This window comes from Aquarana catesbeiana, linkage group LG09, assembly GCF_042186555.1.
Source record: "Aquarana catesbeiana isolate 2022-GZ linkage group LG09, ASM4218655v1, whole genome shotgun sequence".
In the NCBI taxonomy this organism is placed as follows: domain Eukaryota; kingdom Metazoa; phylum Chordata; class Amphibia; order Anura; family Ranidae; genus Aquarana; species Aquarana catesbeiana.
The window spans coordinates 31,433,334-31,453,758 of NC_133332.1; the positions used below are offsets into that span (position 1 = coordinate 31,433,334).

At 43.8% G+C, this 20,425-nt stretch overlaps 1 protein-coding gene across 4 annotated transcripts in view; it reads right to left on the reverse strand.

The window, feature by feature from the left end:
- LOC141107473 (uncharacterized) overlaps positions 1 to 20,425 on the reverse strand; it is a 68,067-nt gene that overhangs the window by 7,145 nt on the left and 40,497 nt on the right. For 2 of the 4 annotated variants that reach the window (XM_073598227.1, XM_073598230.1), the window contains 7 exons: positions 18,397 to 18,486; positions 15,334 to 15,477; positions 10,637 to 10,798; positions 9,687 to 9,737; positions 7,902 to 8,060; positions 4,243 to 4,446; positions 1,132 to 1,284 (listed from right to left, as the gene is read on the reverse strand). In XM_073598227.1, coding sequence (XP_073454328.1) covers positions 1,156 to 1,284; positions 4,243 to 4,446; positions 7,902 to 8,060; positions 9,687 to 9,737; positions 10,637 to 10,798; positions 15,334 to 15,477; positions 18,397 to 18,486 — 939 coding nt within the window. In that variant the 3' untranslated portion in view covers positions 1,132 to 1,155. The remainder of the gene's footprint in view (positions 1 to 1,131; positions 1,285 to 4,242; positions 4,447 to 7,901; positions 8,061 to 9,686; positions 9,738 to 10,636; positions 10,799 to 15,333; positions 15,478 to 18,396; positions 18,487 to 20,425) is intronic. The other 2 variants (XM_073598228.1, XM_073598229.1) reach the window with 2 other exon arrangements.

The following is a 20,425-nucleotide window of genomic DNA, read 5'->3' on the forward strand; positions in this document are numbered from 1 at the left end:
GTCGCCCATCAGTACCTCCTCATCAGTGTCGCCCATCAGTGTCTCCTCATCAGTGTCGCCCATCAGTGTCTCCTCATCAGTGTCGCCCATCAGTGTCTCCTCATCAGTGTCGCCCATCAGTGTCTCCTCATCAGTGTCGCCCATCAGTGTCTCCTCATCAGTGTCGCCCATCAGTGCCTCCTCATCAGTGTCGCCCATCAGTGCCTCCTCATCAGTGTCGCCCATCAGTGCCTCCTCATCAGTGTCGCCCATCAGTGCCTCCTCATCAGTGTCGCCCATCAGTGCCTCCTCATCAGTGTCGCCCATCAGTGCCTCCTCATCAGTGTCGCCCATCAGTGCCTCCTCATCAGTGCCTCCTCATCAGTGTCGCCCACCAGTGCCTCCTCATCAGTGCCCACCAGTGCCTCCTCATCAGTGCCCACCAGTGCCTCCTCATCAGTGCCCACCAGTGCCTCCTCATCAGTGCCCACCAGTGCCTCCTCATCAGTGCCCACCAGTGCCTCCTCATCAGTGCCCACCAGTGCCTCCTCATCAGTGCCCACCAGTGCCTCCTCATCAGTGTAGGAGAAAAATAACTTGCTTCCAAAATTTATAACAAAACTATGAAAGTTTTTTTTTTTTTTTTTCAAAATTTTCGGTCTTTGCTTATTTAGCAAAAAAACAAACAAACAAACAAAAAAACAAACAGTGGTGATTAAATACCACCAAAAGGAGAGCCCTGTGTGTGTGGGAAAAAAAAAAAAAAAAAGATAGCAATTTTGTTTGGGTTGCAGTGCTAAATGACCGTGCAATTGTCAGTCAAAAGTGCCCTGTAGGCAAGTGGTTAAAAAAGAGTGAAACTTTTTTTTTTTGACACACCGCACATATGTAAACCAAAATGAGTTGGGGGTTTACAACTACTTCAAAAAAGACAAGCAGGTAACACTAAACCCCAACTATAACTGCATTGTACAGTATATACATGTCCTCGAGAACTTTTTTGTTTTTTTTTTTTTACTCAACAAAAGTGAAGCTTAACTTTTTGAACTAAGGAATGCCCCGCATTATGTGGGACAATGGAAGTTCAATCATTAATATATTAAAGTACTTTAGAAAATAGGAAGCTTGATGTAAATAATTGGAAATGCCTACCAGTTCTCTGCCAAGGTCGTGAACTTATTTATCCTCTTCTTCCTCCTCATCGTCATCATGGTCATGGTCATTGCCATTGCCATTACCATTTTCATTGTCTTCCTCACTCTCAATATCATCTTCATCCTCTGTGTTTGATTCCGAACTTTTCACCTGCAAAATACAAAACCGCAAATTTTACTCAAAAAGACAAAATATAGAGCATTTTTAGACACAGCAGTTCACACATGGAGGTTCTTTGTTTTAAAAAAAAAAAATCTAATTTATTTCTTATTATGGTGCTCTGGCCATCAAGGGGTGAAGTACATGTAGTGCTTTGCCCCATCTTTTTACATGCTGAGGAAGGCTATCTACGTAGCCGGACAGGACACCAACACCTTGACACCCCACCACTTTAGCTCCAGGCCTTTTTCTGACACTTATTGTTTACATGCATCAGTATTTTTTGCTAGAATATTCGTTAGAACCCCCAAACATTATATGATTTTAAAGCAGAGGCACTAGAGAATAAATTGGCCAGTTTTGCAATTTTTTTATGTAACACGGTATTTTCACAGCAGTTTTTCAAACGCAATCTGTTTTGGAAAAAATACATTTTTTTTGCATTAGAATTTAAAAAAAAAAAAAAAAAACACAATACATAACCCAATTTTTGGTAAAATCTAAAAGATGTTAAGCCGAGTAAATAGATACCAAACATGTCAAGCTTTAAAATTGTGCACGCCTGTGCAACGGCGACAAGCGACATAAAGGTTTACAATTTATAGGCGATGCTTTAACGGCCTTTACAGGTTACAGCTTTAGATTTACAGAGGAGGCATAGATACCTCAAATGTATGGGACGATTGTTGTTTACACGCATGCGTTCGCCTTTGCGACTTAAAAAAAAAAAATGTTTTTCTTTTAACCACTTAAAGGACCAGGCCTATTTTTCAGACTCTGTGTTTACAAGTTAAAATCTAGAAGATTACCTAGAACATACATACATATATATATATATATATATATATATATATATATATATATATATATCAACGACTACCATATCCCTGCCGACAGCAGTAGGCGCGACAGGTACTCTTTATGGAGAGATCTGAGGTCTATAAGGCTCGGTTCACACCTATGTAGTTTGCACGTTCCATTTTACAGCGATATGCTGTTGTGCATTTTGTATGTTTTTTTGGGCCAATTTGTTGTTGGGGGGGAAGAAAAAAAAAAAAAAAAACAAAACACACAAAATGAAAATCACAGCAAAAAACACACTACATGTTTCTCTGCAGCTTCTCCATTGAAGTCTACTGAAGCAAAAAAGTATAAAAAAAAAAAAAAAAAAAAAAGCACCGTTTTGCATTTTAGAAAGTCCCTGGCCCTTTCCAAAAAAGCAGTAGCTGAAAAAAGCATTGGAACCCATGTTAAATGGACTGTAGTGCGTTTCTGCAAAAAGCATTAAAAAACGCATTAGGTGTGAACCAAGCCCAAGACCCCAAATCCTCTGCCCTTTAAAAGCATTAAAATCAAACCAAGATCGGTGTGATCAAATGCTTTTGATTTTTTTTTTAAATGGCGCCGTTTACATCCGGGTAACCCAGAAGTTATGTGAGGACATCGCTTCCAGGTTACTATACCATAGAGCCTAACAAAGCTGAGCTGGTCTTTGTTGGTCTCTATGATCAGCCAGCAGAAGCACCAGCTGGTCGATTGGGACGGGAGATCCTGGTAAAGCCGGGGGGAGAGAACGTCCCCTCCCGCTGCTTATAAAAGCAATCCAGCAGCTAGTTAGTCACCAGGACACTAGAATTGCTTTTACAAGAGAGCTGACCGGTGGCTCTAAAAAAGCCATAGCGGGGTGTTGCCTGCAGATGCCATCTTTGTACAATCAACTTTACATTTACCAAAACTAATATGAGACCCTACCTACACTGGTCTCTAATCAGTATCTAATTAGGCAGGCCCTGGTACATATTACATACAGTAGATGGTTGGCAGATCTAAAGAAAATTTAACTGTAATGTGTGTGATGGAAAAAAAGCAATATATTTTAAAGAAGGATGGTGAGGATAGTAAACACTGAGGATAGAAGTCGCTATCATTTCAGTTATTTATCCTCATTGTAATATCATTTGTACTCTATATACCACGCTGACCAATGACCCTGCTTTCAAGAGCACGTAAACCCTGATGGGTTTTACTTCCTTTTTTGTTCCCTGCAAAGTAAAAGCATAATGTGCTAGTATGCATCGCATACTAGCACATTATGTGACACTTACCTGCAAACGAAGCCCGCGCTGTCCCTGCTGCAGGCCGCATCCATGTTTGCCCCTCTTCCTTCCGGGGGGGCCACAGACTCCGGCTCTGTGACTGGCCGCAGTCACGTGACGTCACTCCCTCACATGCGCGCGGAAGCAGCAGTCACGGCACTCGCTAGTGAAGAAATGGCACAGTCACGGCACTCGCTAGCAACATCATCGGCACAGTACAAAGTAAATATCTCCTAAACTGCGCAAGTTTAGGAGATATTTACTGTACTTATAGGTAAGCCGTATTATAGGCTTACCTATAGGTACAACTTGAAAATGGAGGTTTACAACCTCTAAGTGATATTAAAGTCGTTTTTTCCTGCTCTGTGGATTTGCACAGAGCAGTCCAGATCCTCATCTTCTGGGATCCCTCTTTGGCACTCCTGGCCTCTCCCTACTGTTGAGTGCCCCCACAGCAAGCAGCTTGTTATGGGGCAACCCAGCCGAGCCGCAATGGCGCTTCGCTGCTGTCTCAGCCAATGAGCAGGTAGAGTCCCGGGCAGCCGAGTCTCTCGTGCAACATAGCTGGATCGAGATGAAGCTCAGGTAAGTATTAGGGGGGCTGCTGCACACAGAAGGCTTTTTATCTTAATGCAGAGAATGCATTCATATAAAAAACCCTTGGCCTTAACAACTACTTTTATCTCTCACCAATAAACGGCATCATAAAAAAAAAAAAAAAAAAAAAAAAGACCCCGATGTGTTTTAACCCTTCCCACTATCCAGAAAGAAAACAAAAAGGACTTGGTTGGAGGTCTCAGTTTTTGGTCTCATCTGAGTAATGTGTGCGATGTGGCGACATCTGATTGGTTACCTCATTATCCTGATCCCGGTCCTGATCCTGATCCCGATCTTGATCTTGATCCTGACTTGGTACTTCTGAAAAGTTCCCCTTCTTCTTCGGTCTCCCTCTTGGTCTTTTTGGGCCAAAGGACAGTACAATAGTAGGGTGGTGCAATGAAATCTTCTTTGGCCGACCTCTCTTTTTAACCTCGAAGGTCCCTGACACAGGAGCCAACTGGAAAAGAAAAAAAAAAAAAAAAAAAGATTAAAAGACATTAATGCTTGGTAAGGCTAAGAAAGCAGCAACACATGGAGAGAGAGGCATACAACCCTGACAGGGATATAACCCTTCCGCACTGTGCTGAAAAAGTGCTTTTCAGTGCTGTCAGAATACACTGATCAGTGGCTGCAGCCGCTGATCCTCAAATGCTTTCCAACTTTTCCGTTTCACGGAGGTTGATCTACCAATCGGCTTCTGTCAAACAGGGACAGTCACAGACTGATTGAAATTTGGAACATCACTGCTGAACTGGCTGAATTTCAATCCATCTATGACCAGCATTAGGAAGTACACCAACACCTCTGCAGCTGAAAAAAAGTATAGTCTCTTATCCTCATTTACAGTATATTCAACCATTTTATCCATTCTCACCGTTTACATTACAACTAATCGACTACCAGCTGAACATGGGTATAAAACCATTGCTGCTATTTCCAGCTTTAGCTTTGGACCATAGAGAAATGTATAGAGGCAAATATTACATGTGCGCACCCACAGATCTCCCTTTAACCTCTTGCTTACTGGGCACTTAAATCCCCTTCTCGCCCAGACCAATTTTCAGCTTTCAGCGATGTCACTCTTTGAATGACAATTGCGCGGTCATGCAACACTGTACCCAAATGAAATTTTTATCCTTCCCCCCCACAAATAGAGCTTTCTTTTGGTGGTATTTAATCACTGCCGTATTTTTATTTTTTTGGTAATAATGAAAAAAGACCGAAAATTAAAAAAAAAAAAAAAAAGTTTTATATTTTGTTATAAAACTTTGCAAACAGGAAATATTTCTTCTTCACTGATGTACGCTGATGAGGCTGCTCTGATGGGCACCGATAGGCAGGACTGGTAGGTGGCACCGATGAGGCGGCACTGGTAGGTGGCAGTGATGGGCACTGATGGGTGGCAGTGATGGGCATTGGTAGGTGACATTGATAGGCAGCACTGCTAGATGGCACTGATATGCACTGGCAGGTGAAACTTGCAAGTGGTACTGGTGGGCACAGATGAGGCGACTGTGCCTCTTCCTTGTCGGGACCGATGTCAGACTTTTTTTTCTCCTTACGCTGTCAGCGTGAGGAGAAAAGAAAAAAAAACATTACAGATCTGTTTACATCACGCGATCAGCTGTCATTGGCTGACAGCTGATCACATGGTAAGGGCCGGGATCGCCTGAGTCTCAGGGGGAGCGTGCAAAGGGGAGGACGTCTATTGACGCCCTCCCGGCAATGTAGGTCCACGCTGTAGCCATCATTCGGCTATAGCGTAGACAAGAAGGGGTTAATATTGAGCAGAATGTGTAACTCCTTAATTTATTATTATTAGAATAATTATTACAATACATTTAAGAACACAGGCCTTTTACGACCTACTGACATTTTGTTAGGGTCATTTGCAATCCCTAATAGTACATTGGAACCAATGTTGCTCTGTTTGTTATACTTAACTGTATACCTATCCGTCTACTTTTCTTTTACTTGCATTTTATTAGGAATAATAAGAAAAATGGACACTTAAGTATAACAAGTATGGTGCAAGAGGATTATACAATAACAGAATCAAAATCAAAAGAAGTTTCTCTCTGCAAATATTGAACATTAAAAGTGGTTGTAAAGCTTTGTTTTTTAATAAAAATAACAAATATGCCTATACTTACCTGCTCTGTACAATGGTTATGCCAGTGGTTCTCAACTCCAGTCCTCGGGACCCACCAACAGGCCAGATTTTAAGTATTACCTTGGGGAGTTGCAGACTAGAATACTGCAATCACTGAACAGCAAGTGATATCACCTGTGATGTATTTCAGCTATCTTGCAAACCTGGCCTGTTGGTGGGTCCTGAGGACTGGAGTTGAGAACCACTGGGTTATGCAAAGAGAAGCCCCGATCCTCCTCTTCTGGGGTCCCCCGCCAGCGCTCCTGGCTCCTCCTCTTCATCAGGAGCCCCAACAGAAAACTGCTTTCCATTGGGCACCTGTGCGGGCACGCTCCCGAGTCCCACTACTGTGTCCATTGACACCGACAGCGAGACTAGGCCCCACCCCCCCGCTCCCATGTCACAGCTTTTGATTGGGCACAGCGGGAGCCAATCAGCGGGTACGGCGGACCCGATGTTCGCTGGCACCCCACGATCCTTCCCGAGAGGGGCAGAATGGTAGTTTGACTATGTAAACAAGGCAGATCACCGTTCTGAGAGAGGGGGGAAATGGAGATCTTGCGTTTCTGCTAAGCAGTAACAAGGATCTCTGTCTTCCCCCAGTCAAAGCAGTCCCCCCACCCCACAGTTAGAAAACACTCCTAGGGAACACATTTAACCCTTTGATCGCCCCTGATGTTAACCCCTTCCCTGCCAGTGTCATTAGTACAGTGACAGTGCATTTTTGTTTAGCACTGATCACTGTATTGGTGTCACTGGTCCCTAAAAAGTGTCACTTAGTGTCAGATTTGTCCATTGCAATTTTGCAGTCTCTCTAAAAACTGCTGATCGCCTCCATTATCCTTTGGTGCAGACAAGACAGAGAAAATGAATCACCGCTCAGGTAGACCTGCTTCCAGGTGTGTATTAGTAAATCCTTCAGAGGAGGGAGTCCCAGGTGCTGGCTAAATGCAAATTGAAGCAAATTGAAGCAAGGTTTGAAACAGGAAAATCTGGATGCCGCACACCGGATAAAGTTGAAAAATCTTCTTTATTGTAAAACTTGGATCATCAAAATACAGGACAATCAGGCAGATAGTACAGACACAGCTGACGCGTTTCGCACTCTAATTCGAGCGCTGACAGATATTGGGATGACTGTCTTATATATCTTTATAAGAGATTTACTGCCTGATTGTCCTGTATTTTGATGATCCAAGTTTTACAATAAAGAAGATTTTTCAACTTTATCCGGTGTGCGGCATCCAGATTTTCCTGTTTCAAACCTTGATCGCCTCCATTACTAGTAAATAAAAGTAAAAAAAAAAAAAAAATATTTTCCAAAATTTGTAGACGCGATAACTTTTGTGCAAACCAATCAATATATGCTTATTGGGATTTTTTTTTTACCAAAAATAGCAGAATTCATTTTGACCTAAATTAATGTAGAAATTTGATTTTTTAAATTTTTTTTTATTGGAAAGGTTTTATAGCAGAAAAGTAAAAAAATTTTTATTTTTTTCCCCAAAATTGTCAGTTTTTTATGTTTATAGCACAAAAAATAAAAACCGCAGAGGTGATCAAATACCACCAAAAGAAAGCTCTATTTGTGCGAAGAACAGGACATCGATTTTATTTGGGTACAGCGCCACATGACTGCAAAATTGTCAGTTAAACAACGCCAGTGCCGTATCACAAAAAATGGCCTGGTCATGAAGGGGGGGGGGGGGAGAGAGCCCTTCCGGTTAATATGTGCACAGCGAAGGCCTCCGATTGGTTACCTCTTGATCTGGACTTGGTACTTCTGAAAAGCTCCCCTTCTTCCTTGGTCTACCTCTTGGTCTTTTTGGAGTTAAAGACATTAAAGCAGATTTGTGCAATTTATTCTTCTTTGGGCGTCCTCTCTTTTTAACTTCAAATGTCCCTGACATAAGTTCTGACTGAAAAAAGGAAAAAAAAAATAGTTTGATGCATTTTCGAACCAAATCACATATATAAAGTGTACCTGTTGTTTTAAAGAAAGCAAGGTCTCAAAGAGGGATGACGAGGATAGTAGACACTACCCTTTCTATTGCAAAACTTAGTGTATTTTTATTATTTCTAATTTCCAGGATAGTCATTATAAGAGGAAATTATTAGAATCTCTCCAAAAGAGAAACAATAAAAGGATTTTTTTCAGTACATGGGGGGACCAGGGTTACAACTCCTGTAATGATTTTATTGCTTTCCTTGTTGCAGAGACTTTAACCACTTAAAACCCGCCCACTGCATATATACTGCGGCAGGGCAGTTCTATTGTACTGTACGTTGTTTCGTGCACTAGATACTGTGGGCGCGTGTGTTCGCTGCACGGCGGGGGAGCCAATTCGCGGGTCCGGTGAACCCGATGTCCGCTGGCCACCCGCGATCACTACACAGGAAGGCAAAACAGGGATCTACCATATGTTAGGCCCCTTTCACACTGGGGCGGTTTGCAGGCGCTATTGCACTAAAAATAGCGCCTGCAAACCGACCTGGAACAGCCGCTGCTGTGTCTCCAGTGTGAAAGCCCCGAGGGCTTTCACACTGGAGCGGTGCGCTAGCAGGACGGGAAAAAAAAAAGTCCTGCTAGCAGCATCTTAGGAGCGGTGAAGGAGCGGTGAAGGAGCGGTGTATACACACCCATGATAATAGAAAATAAAAAAGTGGGGTTTTTTTTCAAAATTGTTGGTCTTTATTGGTTTATAGCACGAAAAAAAAAACAAAAAAAAAAAACGCAGATGTGATCAAATACCACCATAAAAAAAAAAAAAAAAAGTCTATTTGTGGGAAAAAAGGTCAATTTTGTTTGGGTACAGCGTCACACGCCCACACAATTGTCAGTTATGCTGTATCGCAAAAAATGGCCTAGTCATTAAGAGGGTAAATCTTCCGGGGCTAAAGTGGTTATTCAAGATCCCATATGGCTACCAGGGAAAGATGTATAGAGTAAGCACTAACTTCCTACCTGGCTACCTCTTGCCGCCTTAACCTCCGCAACATCTCCAGAATTCGCCCCTTCCTGACTAACGACATCACAAAACAACGTATTCACTCCTGTGTTATTTCCCGCCTTGACTACTGCAACTTCCTCCTCACTGGCCTAACTTTACACAGGCTATCCCCCCTTAAGTCTATTATGAATGCTGCTGCTAGACTTATACACCTCACTAACTGATCCGTGACTGCTGCTCCTCTATGCCAATCCCTTCACTGGCTTCCCCTACCCCACCGTATAAAATTCTAAATACTAAACCACAACATACAAGGCCATCCACAACATCGCCCCCAGCTACATCACCAACCTCATCTGCAGATATCGCCCAAATCGTCCCCTCCGCTCCACCCAGGACCTCCTGTTCTCTAGCTCCCTTGTCTCCTCCTCCCATGCTCACCTCCAGGACTTCTCCAGACCTCTCCCATCTTCTGGAACTCCATGCCCCAGTATGTCTGGTCAGCCCCTAACCTGTACTATGTCCGCCTTTAAGTGATCCCTGAAAACACACTTATTCAGGGAAGCATACCCCACCGCCTCCTAAGAACTGTACCTGCGTCACCTCCATCAGATCATCCTCCGCAGCTATACCGGCATTCAACGGCTGCAGGAGAAAAATACAGTCAATTGGTTCTAGTAAATAGAGCTCCCACTGCCCCTCCTGTCCATGGTTCTAGTAAATGCCAATTCCTCCACCCCTCCTGTCCAGGGTTCTAGTAAGGCCACTCCCTCCACCCCCCCCCACCCCCCGTCCAGGCTTCTAGCAAAGGCCACTCCCTCCACCCCTCCTGTCCAGGCTTCTAGTAAAGGCCACTCCCTCTACCCCTCCTGAACCCACTCCCTCTACCCCTCCTGAACCCACTCCCTCTACCCCTCCTGAACCCACTCCCTCTACCCCTCCTGAACCCACTCCCTCTACCCCTCCTGAACCCACTCCCTCTACCCCTCCTGAACCCACTCCCTCTACCCCTCCTGAACCCACTCCCTCTACCCCTCCTGAACCCACTCCCTCTACTCCTCCTGAACCCACTCCCTCTACTCCTCCTGAACCCACTCCCTCCACCCCTCCTGAACCCACTCCCTCCACCCCTCCTGAACCCACTCCTTCCACCCCTCCTGAACCCACTCCCTCCACCCCTCCTGTCCAGGGTTCTAGTAAAGGCCACTTCCCTCCACCCCACCTGTCCAGGGTTCTAGTAAAGGCCACTCCCTCCACCCCTCCTGTTCAGGGTTCTAGTAAAGGCCACTCCCTCCACCCCTCTGGTCCAGGGTTCTAATAAAGGCCACTCCCTTCACCCCTCCTATCCAGGGTTCTAGTAAAGGCCACTCCCTCCACCCCTCCTGCAGGGGATTGTTTCAGAATGGAGAGTGGGCCAGTAAATAGGTCATTCACCAGCCCCTTCCTTTTCTGAATGAACACAGTGAGTGATCGATACCTTCACCACTGCTCATGAGACTAATGTGTGCAGAGAGTGTGCATTGTGGCAGCATCAGATTGGTTACCTGATGATCCTGACGTGGAGTTTCTGAAAAGCTCCCCTTCTTCCTCGGTCTCCCTCTTGGTCTTTTTGGGGTTAGAGACAATATACCAGAGTGGTGCAATATAATCATCTTCTTTGGGCGTCCTCTCTTTTTATACTCCAGGGTCCCTGACAAAGGAGCTACCTGTAACAAAAAATAAAAAGAATTAAAGACTTTAATATTTAAAAAACACTTGTGATATAGCCTGGGAGGACATGTATATCTAAAGAGGAAACTTGCTTTGGTTTTGGGTAGAGTAATTTAAGTGATTGTAAAGGCTCGTTTATTTTCTTATAAAAAATAACAAACCTGTTATACTTACCTGCTCCGTTGCACTGGATTTGCACAGAGCAGCCTGGATCCTCCTCTTCTCGGGTCCCTCTTCTGCTCTCCTGGCCCCTCCCTCGGGTTCAGTGTCCCCACAGCAAGCAGCTTGCTATGGGGGCACCTGAGCAGAGTCATAGCTCTGTGTGTCAATTCAGACAATGAGCCCCAACCCGCCCCCCCCCCTTTCCCCCGATTGGCTGGTTACTTTGATTGACAGCAGCAGGAGCAAATGACGTCGCTGCTGTGTCTCAGCCAATCAGGAAGGAGAATCTCGGATGACTGAGGCACTCGTGGACATTGCTGGACAGAGAGGGACCTTGGGTAAGTGTTAGGGGGGCTGTTGCACACAGAAGGCCTTTTATCTTAATGCATTAAAGTGGATGTAAACCCGAAATTTTTTATATCATACTGTAGAGTATAAGATTTTCTATCATTATACATTATAGTCTTGCCACACAGAGTTAATCCATCTCTGAGCAATCCTCTTTTATTGTTCAGTGAGATAAATCTTGACAAACTGAGAAAAACTTTGTCAAATACTCCCCCTTGCTGTGAGTGACAGCCTAAGACAGGCATTATTTTTTAATTCCCTCCCCCACTCTTTTCTTCAGCAGCTCTGCAAGGATTGGCTGTTCCACACCTCAGCATGATTTGGCATGCTGAAGTCATGTGGTTACTTTCCTGTCTTTTCACTGGATGTTAGAGATCATAGCAGAAGTTCAGTGCAAGAAATACACAGGAGAAAATGCATATTGACAAGGGGAGTGTAGAGGTGGGCGGGGAGTCTACTGACATCACGACTCCACCCACCGAGCTCCAGACAACAGACCAACCCACAGAATATGCAGTTTTTCGGGTCTAATAACAGACAGAGGGGAGACATATGACAGGTAAAGATACATGCAGGAGGTATGTATATCCATATAGATAACCCCTATGGCAGGAGTTTAGAAAGGATGACATTGGGTTTACATCCACTTTAAGATAAAAAACCTTCTGCCTTTACAACCCCTTTAATGGATGAAAAACAATTACATTTTTGGGTCTTTTTTGTCTCATTGGGGAGATTTTCTTTAAAGCAGAGTTCCACCCAAAAAATGGAACTTCCACTTATCCGGTTCCTCCCCCCCTCCGGTGTCACATTTGGCACCTTTCAGGGGTGAGGGGGTAGCAGATACCTGTCTTATACAGGCATTTCTGCCACTTCTGGCAATAGATCGCCGCAGATTCTGCTCAGATCTACGCCATGTCCTGCCCCTCCTCCGTTCCCCCTGCTGTCTTCTGGGAGACACACAGGTCCCAGAAGACAGCAGGGACCAGTAAGGATGCGCAGCACGACTCGCGTGGTCACATGGCTTCACTTCCCGATTCCCTTACTGAAGATGGCGGCGCCTCCACCTGTAGCCGAGGGACGGGTCGGCTTTGGGTGAGGACATCGCGGGCGTCCTGGACAGGTAAGTGCCCTCATTTTAAAATTCAGCAGCTGCAGTATTTGTAGCTGCTGACTTTTAATTTTTTTTTGGGCTGGACCTTGTCTAACTTCCTAGACACAACAGAAAGTGAGAAGAAATCACTCCAAAGTGAGGGAAAATCCCCTAGTAGACAGTGGTCACTAGAACAAGGCCCCCCATTGGAAGATTGCCCTTCTATTCCTGTACAACTCATGATGACTCTCTCATCAGTTTTAGTCAAGGTAAAAATAGTCAACAGGACGAATGGAGGGATACGCTTTATAGGAAAAGTATAGACAAAGCTCTTTTGGCTATACTTCTTATGGATCACAGGAGTGCAGCATAAATGCAATGAAAAAATGCAAAAAATGCGTTTTGGTTTGCATTTTTTCATTGCAGTTATGGTGTTGCAGAGGGTGACACCATTATTACTATATTGCATTTTCTGTGCACACTGCTGTTTTTTAGGGTTTTGCCACATAATATTTAGGCTATTCATAGAGGGCGACATTATTACACATCGCATACACTGGATTTCAGTGCATTTAACCCCTATGGGGGTATTTTTTAACATTTGTTGGATTTCACTGGGCAGTTTTGAGTTCTGAGTTTTTTACACATTGTATTCACACGGATACAAATTTTGAGTTTTAAAGTTACATAGTTGGTAAGGTTGAATAAAGACAATAGTCCATCCAGTACAACCTGTGTATGTTCGTCTAGATAATTATTTTCCCATATCCCTGTATATTGCGTTCGCTAAAATGCTATCCAAGAGTCTTTTAAAGCGGGATACACACTATCACTATTTTGTTGGTAGATTTCCTTTAGAATTACCTTCAACTATGTAGTGAAAGGGTCTGCCTGATTGCACACAAATTGAAAGTGTTTAGGTTTGACCTCATATTATATGGTTTTGGTAAATCTAAAAAAAAAAAAAAAAAAAAAAATCTAAAGAAAGTAGTATAGCTTAAAACTATCAATACTTCCTGCTACACCACCAATTGTGGAAGCGAGTTCCACAACCTTACTGCCCTGATAGTGAAAAAACCCCTACGCAGCTTAAGGTTAAACTGCTTCTCCTCCAAACTCATTGTGTGGCCCCGTGTCCTCTTACACTCCCCAAGACTTAATAGTTTCCTACCTACACTAGGATTACCATTGAGATATTTGTATATTGTCATCAATATAGGGAGAATAAAAGTTATCACTTGTAGTGGTTCCTTGTATTTTAGGTCCCCCAGCCCCCTTATTAAATGTGTTGCCCTTCTCTGAACTCTCTCCAGTTCCAGCACATCCTTCCTGAGGATTAGTGACATGAACTGGTCAGAATACTCCAGATGTGGCCGAACCAGAGTTTTATTAAACGGTAGAATTATCGTTTTGTTTCTGGAGTGAATCCCCTTTTTAAAGCATGCTAATAATTTGCTGCCATTGCTTGCCGCAGCATGACAATGCATGCTGCAGTGGACAGCGCACTGGTTTTTGCTTGGGTGACAGAGGATGAGGATGGTTTAGTAAGCCAGGCCATCACCTCCTCTGCATGCTGTGCTTGGATAACTCTGGGAACATAACTAACAGAGGAAATGATGCCCTGCCTGAGAACTGACCACGTCCACCTTTGCCTGTGGACACATACGCTGCTGGCCCCCTTACGTGGTGCCATGGGAACGTCTGCCTCTCCTTGTTGTCCTCCCAGACACGATGGGGGGGGGGGGGATTGACAACATGTAATAAAGATGTGGAAATGTGCACGTGGATGCACTTTAATAAATGGAAAGTTGTATTTGGTGCCTTTTAACCCAAGTACTCACTACGCAGACACACTCCACTGACGATAATATACTGCATTAAACGTGCTCTGACGCACTGAAATATACTGTGCTAAATGCGCACTAATGCACAAAAATACATTGCGCAAAAACGTGCAGTAACGCACTGAAATATACTGCGCTAAACGTGCAGTAACGCACTGAAATATACTGCGCTAAACGTGCAGTAACGCACTGAAATATACTGCGCTAAACGTGCAGTAACGCACTGAAATATACTGCGCTAAACGTGCAGCAACGCACTGAAATATACTGCGCTAAACGTGCAGCAACGCACTGAAATATACTGCGCTAAACGTGCAGCAACGCACTGAAATATACTGCGCTAAACGTGCAGTAACGCACTGAAATATACTGTGCTAAATGTGCAGCAACGCACTGAAATATACTGCGCTAAACGTGCAGTAACGCACAGAAATATACTGCGCTAAACGTGCACTAGTCTGTCATATACTAGGACGCTCAGGTCCTTCTCCATCCTGGAATCCCCCAGAGCTTCCCCCTAGTAATTTGTTTTTACATTTTTAACTCCCAAGTGCATTACTTTACATTTTTCAATGTTAAACCTCATTTGCCATCTAGTTGTCCACTCCATTAATTTATTCAGGTCCTCTTGTAAGGTTTCTATAACCTGCTGTGAGGTCTTTTCCCCTACTCAATTTTGTGTCATCGGAGTTTCGTGTTCACGTTACGGAATATTTTTTATAAGGTGTCTTGCACCAACACTTTATGGTCACTTCACTGGTTTAGGGTGGCACCACATTGTTTACTTTGTTTTTTTCTACTGCCAAAAATCAAACTTATTCTAGGTCTTTGCATGTTTTAGCAGCCTTAGTGTAGTAGACAGTTTGGAACATTGTTCTAAATTAGCTTGCAGTTACCGGGCAAAACATCCACACGGGTCTATATACTTATAGGTGACCAGCAGCGCCTCACCTATACTTGAGAAACAATGGGCCAAGTCTGAAATATTTCCAGTATGGTCTACAGCCATGGCTGATCAAGAGTCACTCAAACCTTTCAGTATTACAGTACTGGACAACAGATGAAGAAGCAACAAACGTCTCACCCTTTTCGGAGTTAAACCTTTGTTCAAGCTCCCCTTTGGCCTCCCTCTTCCACGTTTCGGGGTCAGGCCTTCATTCATATCATTGGTATGTGAGGTTTTTCGAGGTCTACCCCTTCCTATTTTCCCTCCTGATGCAAGAATTTTCTGCAGAACAGAAAAACAATGTAAGAAAGGTTGTAGCGCAATAAAACCCGTAAATACATAATGATTAGGATAAGCATGTGTATATAATATTACATTGTTTTGGTCATTTCTTGTGTAGTAATAATACAAATACTTAACCTTAATGGTATCCCAGTCTTGGTCCGTAGGGTTCAATATTGAGTTGTCCCACCCTTTGCAGCTATAACAGCTTCAACTCTTCTGGGAAGAAGGAAGAGAGAGCAGCACCGCTCTAAGCGTAACATGTTAGTGTAAAAGCTTTAATTTACTTCAAACGGTAAACTCACATTTTAGTAGTGGTATACAGGCATTGGTTTTATGATTTTTAGCTTTCCTGGGTGTTCCCTCAGTTCCAGCGCTCAAACCACGCCCCCTGTTCTCAAGCGCCTGACGTGCCTGCTGCAAGATCCTCCAGCCTCGGAGATATGGACGCCACCGAAGCGGCCGGGGACTGATCCATCACCGCTTCCCAGCTGGAACGGAGGGAACACCCAGGAAAGCTAAAAGAACCATAAAACCAATGCCTGTATACCACTACCCAAATGTGAGTTTACCTTTGAAGTAAATTAAAGCTTTTACACTAACATATTACATTTAGAGTGGTGCTGCTCTCTCTTCCTTCTTCTCATTACTATAGTCTCTTCTGCTCTCTTTAGCTGGCTGCCGCTAACACAGACCAGAACCTTTAATATAGGTCTGGATCCAGAAGGAAATGGACTTAGCGTCCAAATACTAACTGGACTTGCATCATTATTGTTGAGAGATATATATAGAGAAATAGATATAGATATAGATATATATCTCACTTGCTGCCCCTGCCAGAGATCCATCCTACCCTCCTAACTCTTCTGGGAAGGCTGTCCACAAGTTTTAGGAGGGTGTCTATAGGAATTTTTGACCATTATTCCAAAAGGTGGATTTGTGAGGTCGGGCACTGATGTGGACGAGAAGGCCTGGGTCACAGTCTCCACTCTAATTCATCCCAAAGATGTTCTATCAGGTTGAGGTCAGGACTCAGTGCAGGCCAGTCAAGTTCCTCCACCCCAAACTCAATCATACAGGTCTTTATGGACCTTGCTTTGTGCACTGGTCCAAATCATTTGGTGGAGCAGCGATTATGGTGTGGGGTTGTTTTTCAGGGGTTGGGCTTGGCCCCTTCGTTCCAGTGAAGGGATCTGTAACGAAACGTCCCACACTACGCTTGAGTGCTTTCGTCATATAACGCTTCCTCCCAGTCTGAATATAGATATCAGATATTCCAACCGCTGACATCAACAAACAAGGCAATACTCGTTTGGTTGCTGAACATGAACTGATATATTTGAGATGACACACAAATATATACAGCAGGATGACAATACAAACTATAACCAGAAACCTAATTAACATGAGCTAATTAACTAATCCCTTAAAGCAGCCGAGGTGATTTCATGCCCACCTGGCCATTGTTGTGATTAATCAGGATTTCACTACAGGTCAGACTTGTTGTCCACAGTAGATTATACATCATAAGTATAAACACAGGACACCTTCTCACAATAGCAGGAGCTCTAGTAGGAGTCGTCCAGTCTCCTACATTGTACAGGGGCCAATGTGATCAGCTCTTTCAATTTAACATGTCGAGTTCAGAATTAAACAGACTAAGAATAGTCTTTGGGCAAATCCAAGAAAACAGTCTCTCAGAAATGTAACAAAAAGAGGAATAGAACAAAAAAAACGGGGTGAATGTGGATAAATATTACTGTCACATTTTAAGTAATCCAAGCCACATTTTCATGGACACAGGGTAACAGACATAGGAGGTGCATGGGGAGCTGAAACAAGGGTTTCCCAACCTCTCCAAGGGATTCTGGGTTCCACAGGCACTCCCGTCACAGGATCTCTTAAGGCGTCAGCATACCAAGATATTTTGGACAATTTCATGCTCCCAACTTAGTGGGAACAGTTTGGGGATGGCCCCTTCATCCCCAAAAGGCACAGCTTTGCACTGGTGGCGGGAGCCACAGCTCTGCACTGGGGGCGGGTAATAAGTGCTGGTATTAAAGCGAAGTTCCACCCATTTAAAAGTTAGCAGCTACAAAAAGTGTAGTTACTGACTTATAAAAATCAGACACTCACCTGTCCCACGGTCCAGTGATGCAGGCGAACGAAGCCCCGCTCCTCTCCCCCTCCTATCCACGGCGCCGGCATCACTACTGTGGGCGCCTGGCTGTGGCTTCACAGCCGGGCACGCACTGTGTGCTGTGAATGGCTGGGCAATCTTCTGGGACCTGCGACGTGTCCCAGAAGATTGCAGGGAAGGAGGGGTGAACTTCCTTCCGGTGCCGCGGAGCCCCGGGAGGAAGTGGGAGTTGGATGCCCCTAAAAAGGGGGTATTCTGCCCCCCCCCCCCCCCAAAAAAATGACATGCCAAAATGTGGCATATCAGGGGGTCACCGCCATTTAAAGCGCAAGTTCCATTTTTGGGTGGAACTCTGCTTTAAGCCAACTTTGGGAGGCACAGCTCTGCATTAGATGGGAGCGAGAGATGCCGGCTGCTTTCCATATTAACCAGCAAGTTATTGGTGGCTAGGATGCAGGGCGGTCTTTTTTTGTGGGATATGCATTATAGCAGAAAAGTAAAAAATATTGTTTTTTTTTCTTCAAAATTGTCAGTTTTCCTTTGTTTATAGTGCAAAAAATAAAAACCACAGAAGGGATCAACTACCACCAAAGGAAAGCTTTGTGGGAAAAAAAAAAAAAAAAAGGACATGAATTTTATTTGGGTACAGCGTCGCACGACCGCGCAATTGTGAGTTAAAGTAACGCAGTGTTGTATCACAAAAAATGGCCTGGTCATTAAGGGGGTAAATCCTTCCGGGGCTGAAGTGGTTAATGTTACATGGTAATGCTCATTCTTACCAGTAGAGTGGCCTTTGATGGCTTCTTATTTTTACTTCCCTTCGGCCTCCCTCTGGATCTCTTTGGGACTCCTTCACCGACCGGTTTAACCTATAAAGAAGCAAGACATCTCAGAAAAAGGAAACACCTTCCAGGACATAACTTTAATAAAAATACCAAGCTGAAAAACATTTAAAAAAAAACGTTCCAGGCAATAAATTTACCCAACCAGTGAGCTACAAATACTTTAAAGTGTATCTAACCCAAAATAAAAATGTAATATATTGCAGCTTACCAGTCCTTAGATGTAGGGGCTGCGTTGTTTTTTTCAGGTTGTTTTCATTCATTTTTACCTGGTAATCCTGCCAGTAACACACTTTCTGTCCTAGGGTGACAACATTCGCTCAATGTATTGTATCTATGGGGAAGAAGCGTGGTCATCCTAGGACAGGACTACAGAACCCCGCAACCCCTCCTCATCACCATAACAGAAGGGAGGTGTTTTGTTGTCCTCAGAGACAGCTGGGAACTAGATCACTGATAGGAATATAGGAACGCAGCAAAGGCAGAGAGCACAGGAAGTCATCAGCTTCCAAGATTTCTGGAAGGATCTAGTGGTTTTTTTTTGCATGTAACAAAACACTTTCAAATGGTATATTTAAGAAATGAAATAAGAGGAAACAATTGTTTGGGTTTCAATAAATCAATATAGTGAAGCAATTTTTCAAATAGGGATTCATCGATATATCGGCTGCTGAAAATTATCGGGCACAAATAGGGTTATCTGCGTGTATGTATGAATAATATATTATATATATATACACACACACACACACACACATATACACACTTACATACACACACAGTGCCTTGAAAAAGTATTCATACCCATTGAAATTTTACACATTTCGTCATGTTACAACCAAGACCGTAAATGTATTTTATTGGGATTTTATGCGATACACCAACATAATTGTGAAGTGTAAGGAAAGTGATAAATGGTTTTCAAAATTTTTTTACAAATTAATGTTAAAAATTGTGGAGTGCATTTGTATGGCGCCCCCCTGAGTCAGTACTTTGTAGAACCACCTTTCGCTGCAATTACTTTGTGGGGATGTCTCTACCAGCTTTGCACATCTAGAGAGTGACATTGTTCTTTGCAAAATATCTCAAGCTCTGTCAGATTGGATGGAGAGCGTCTGTGAACAGCAATTTTAAAGTCTTGCCACAGAGTCTCAATTGGATTTAGGTCTGGACTTTGACTGGGCCATTCTAACACAAGAATATGCTTTGACCTAAACCATTCCATTGTAGCTCTGGCTGTATGTTTAGGGTCGTTGTCCTGCTGGAAGGTGAACCTCCGCCCCAGTCTCAAGTCTTTTGCAGACAAACAGGTTTTCTTCTAAGATTGCCCTGTATTTGGCTCCATCCATCTTCCTATCAACTCTGACCAGCTTCCCTGTCCCTGCTAAAGAAAAGCATCCCCACAACATGATGTTGCCATCACCATGTTTCACGGTGGGGATGGTGTATTTAGGGTGATGTGCAGTGTTCGTTTTCCACCACACATAGCGTTTTGCTTTTAGGCCAAAAAGTTCAATTTTGGTCTCATCTGACCAGAGCACCTTCTTCCACATGTTTGCTGTGTCCCCAATATGGATTCTCGCAACTGCAAACGGGACTTCTTATGGCTTTCTTTCAAACAATGGCTTTCTTCTTGCCACTCTTCCATAAAGGCCAGATATGTGGAGTGCCTGACTAATAGTTGTCCTGTGGACAGATTCTCCCACCTGAGCTGTGGATCTCTGCAGCTCCTCCAGAGTTACCATGGGCCTCTTGGCTGCATCTCTGATTAATGCTCTCCTTGCCCGGCCTGTCAGTTTAGGTGGACGGCTATGTCTTGGTAGGTTTGCTGTTGTGCCATACTCTACTTTCCATTTTCGGATGATGGATTGAACAGTGCTCCGAGAGATGTTCAAAGCTTGGGATATTTTTTTATAACCTAACCCTGCTTTACCTTCTCCAAAACTTTATCCCTGACCTGTCTGGT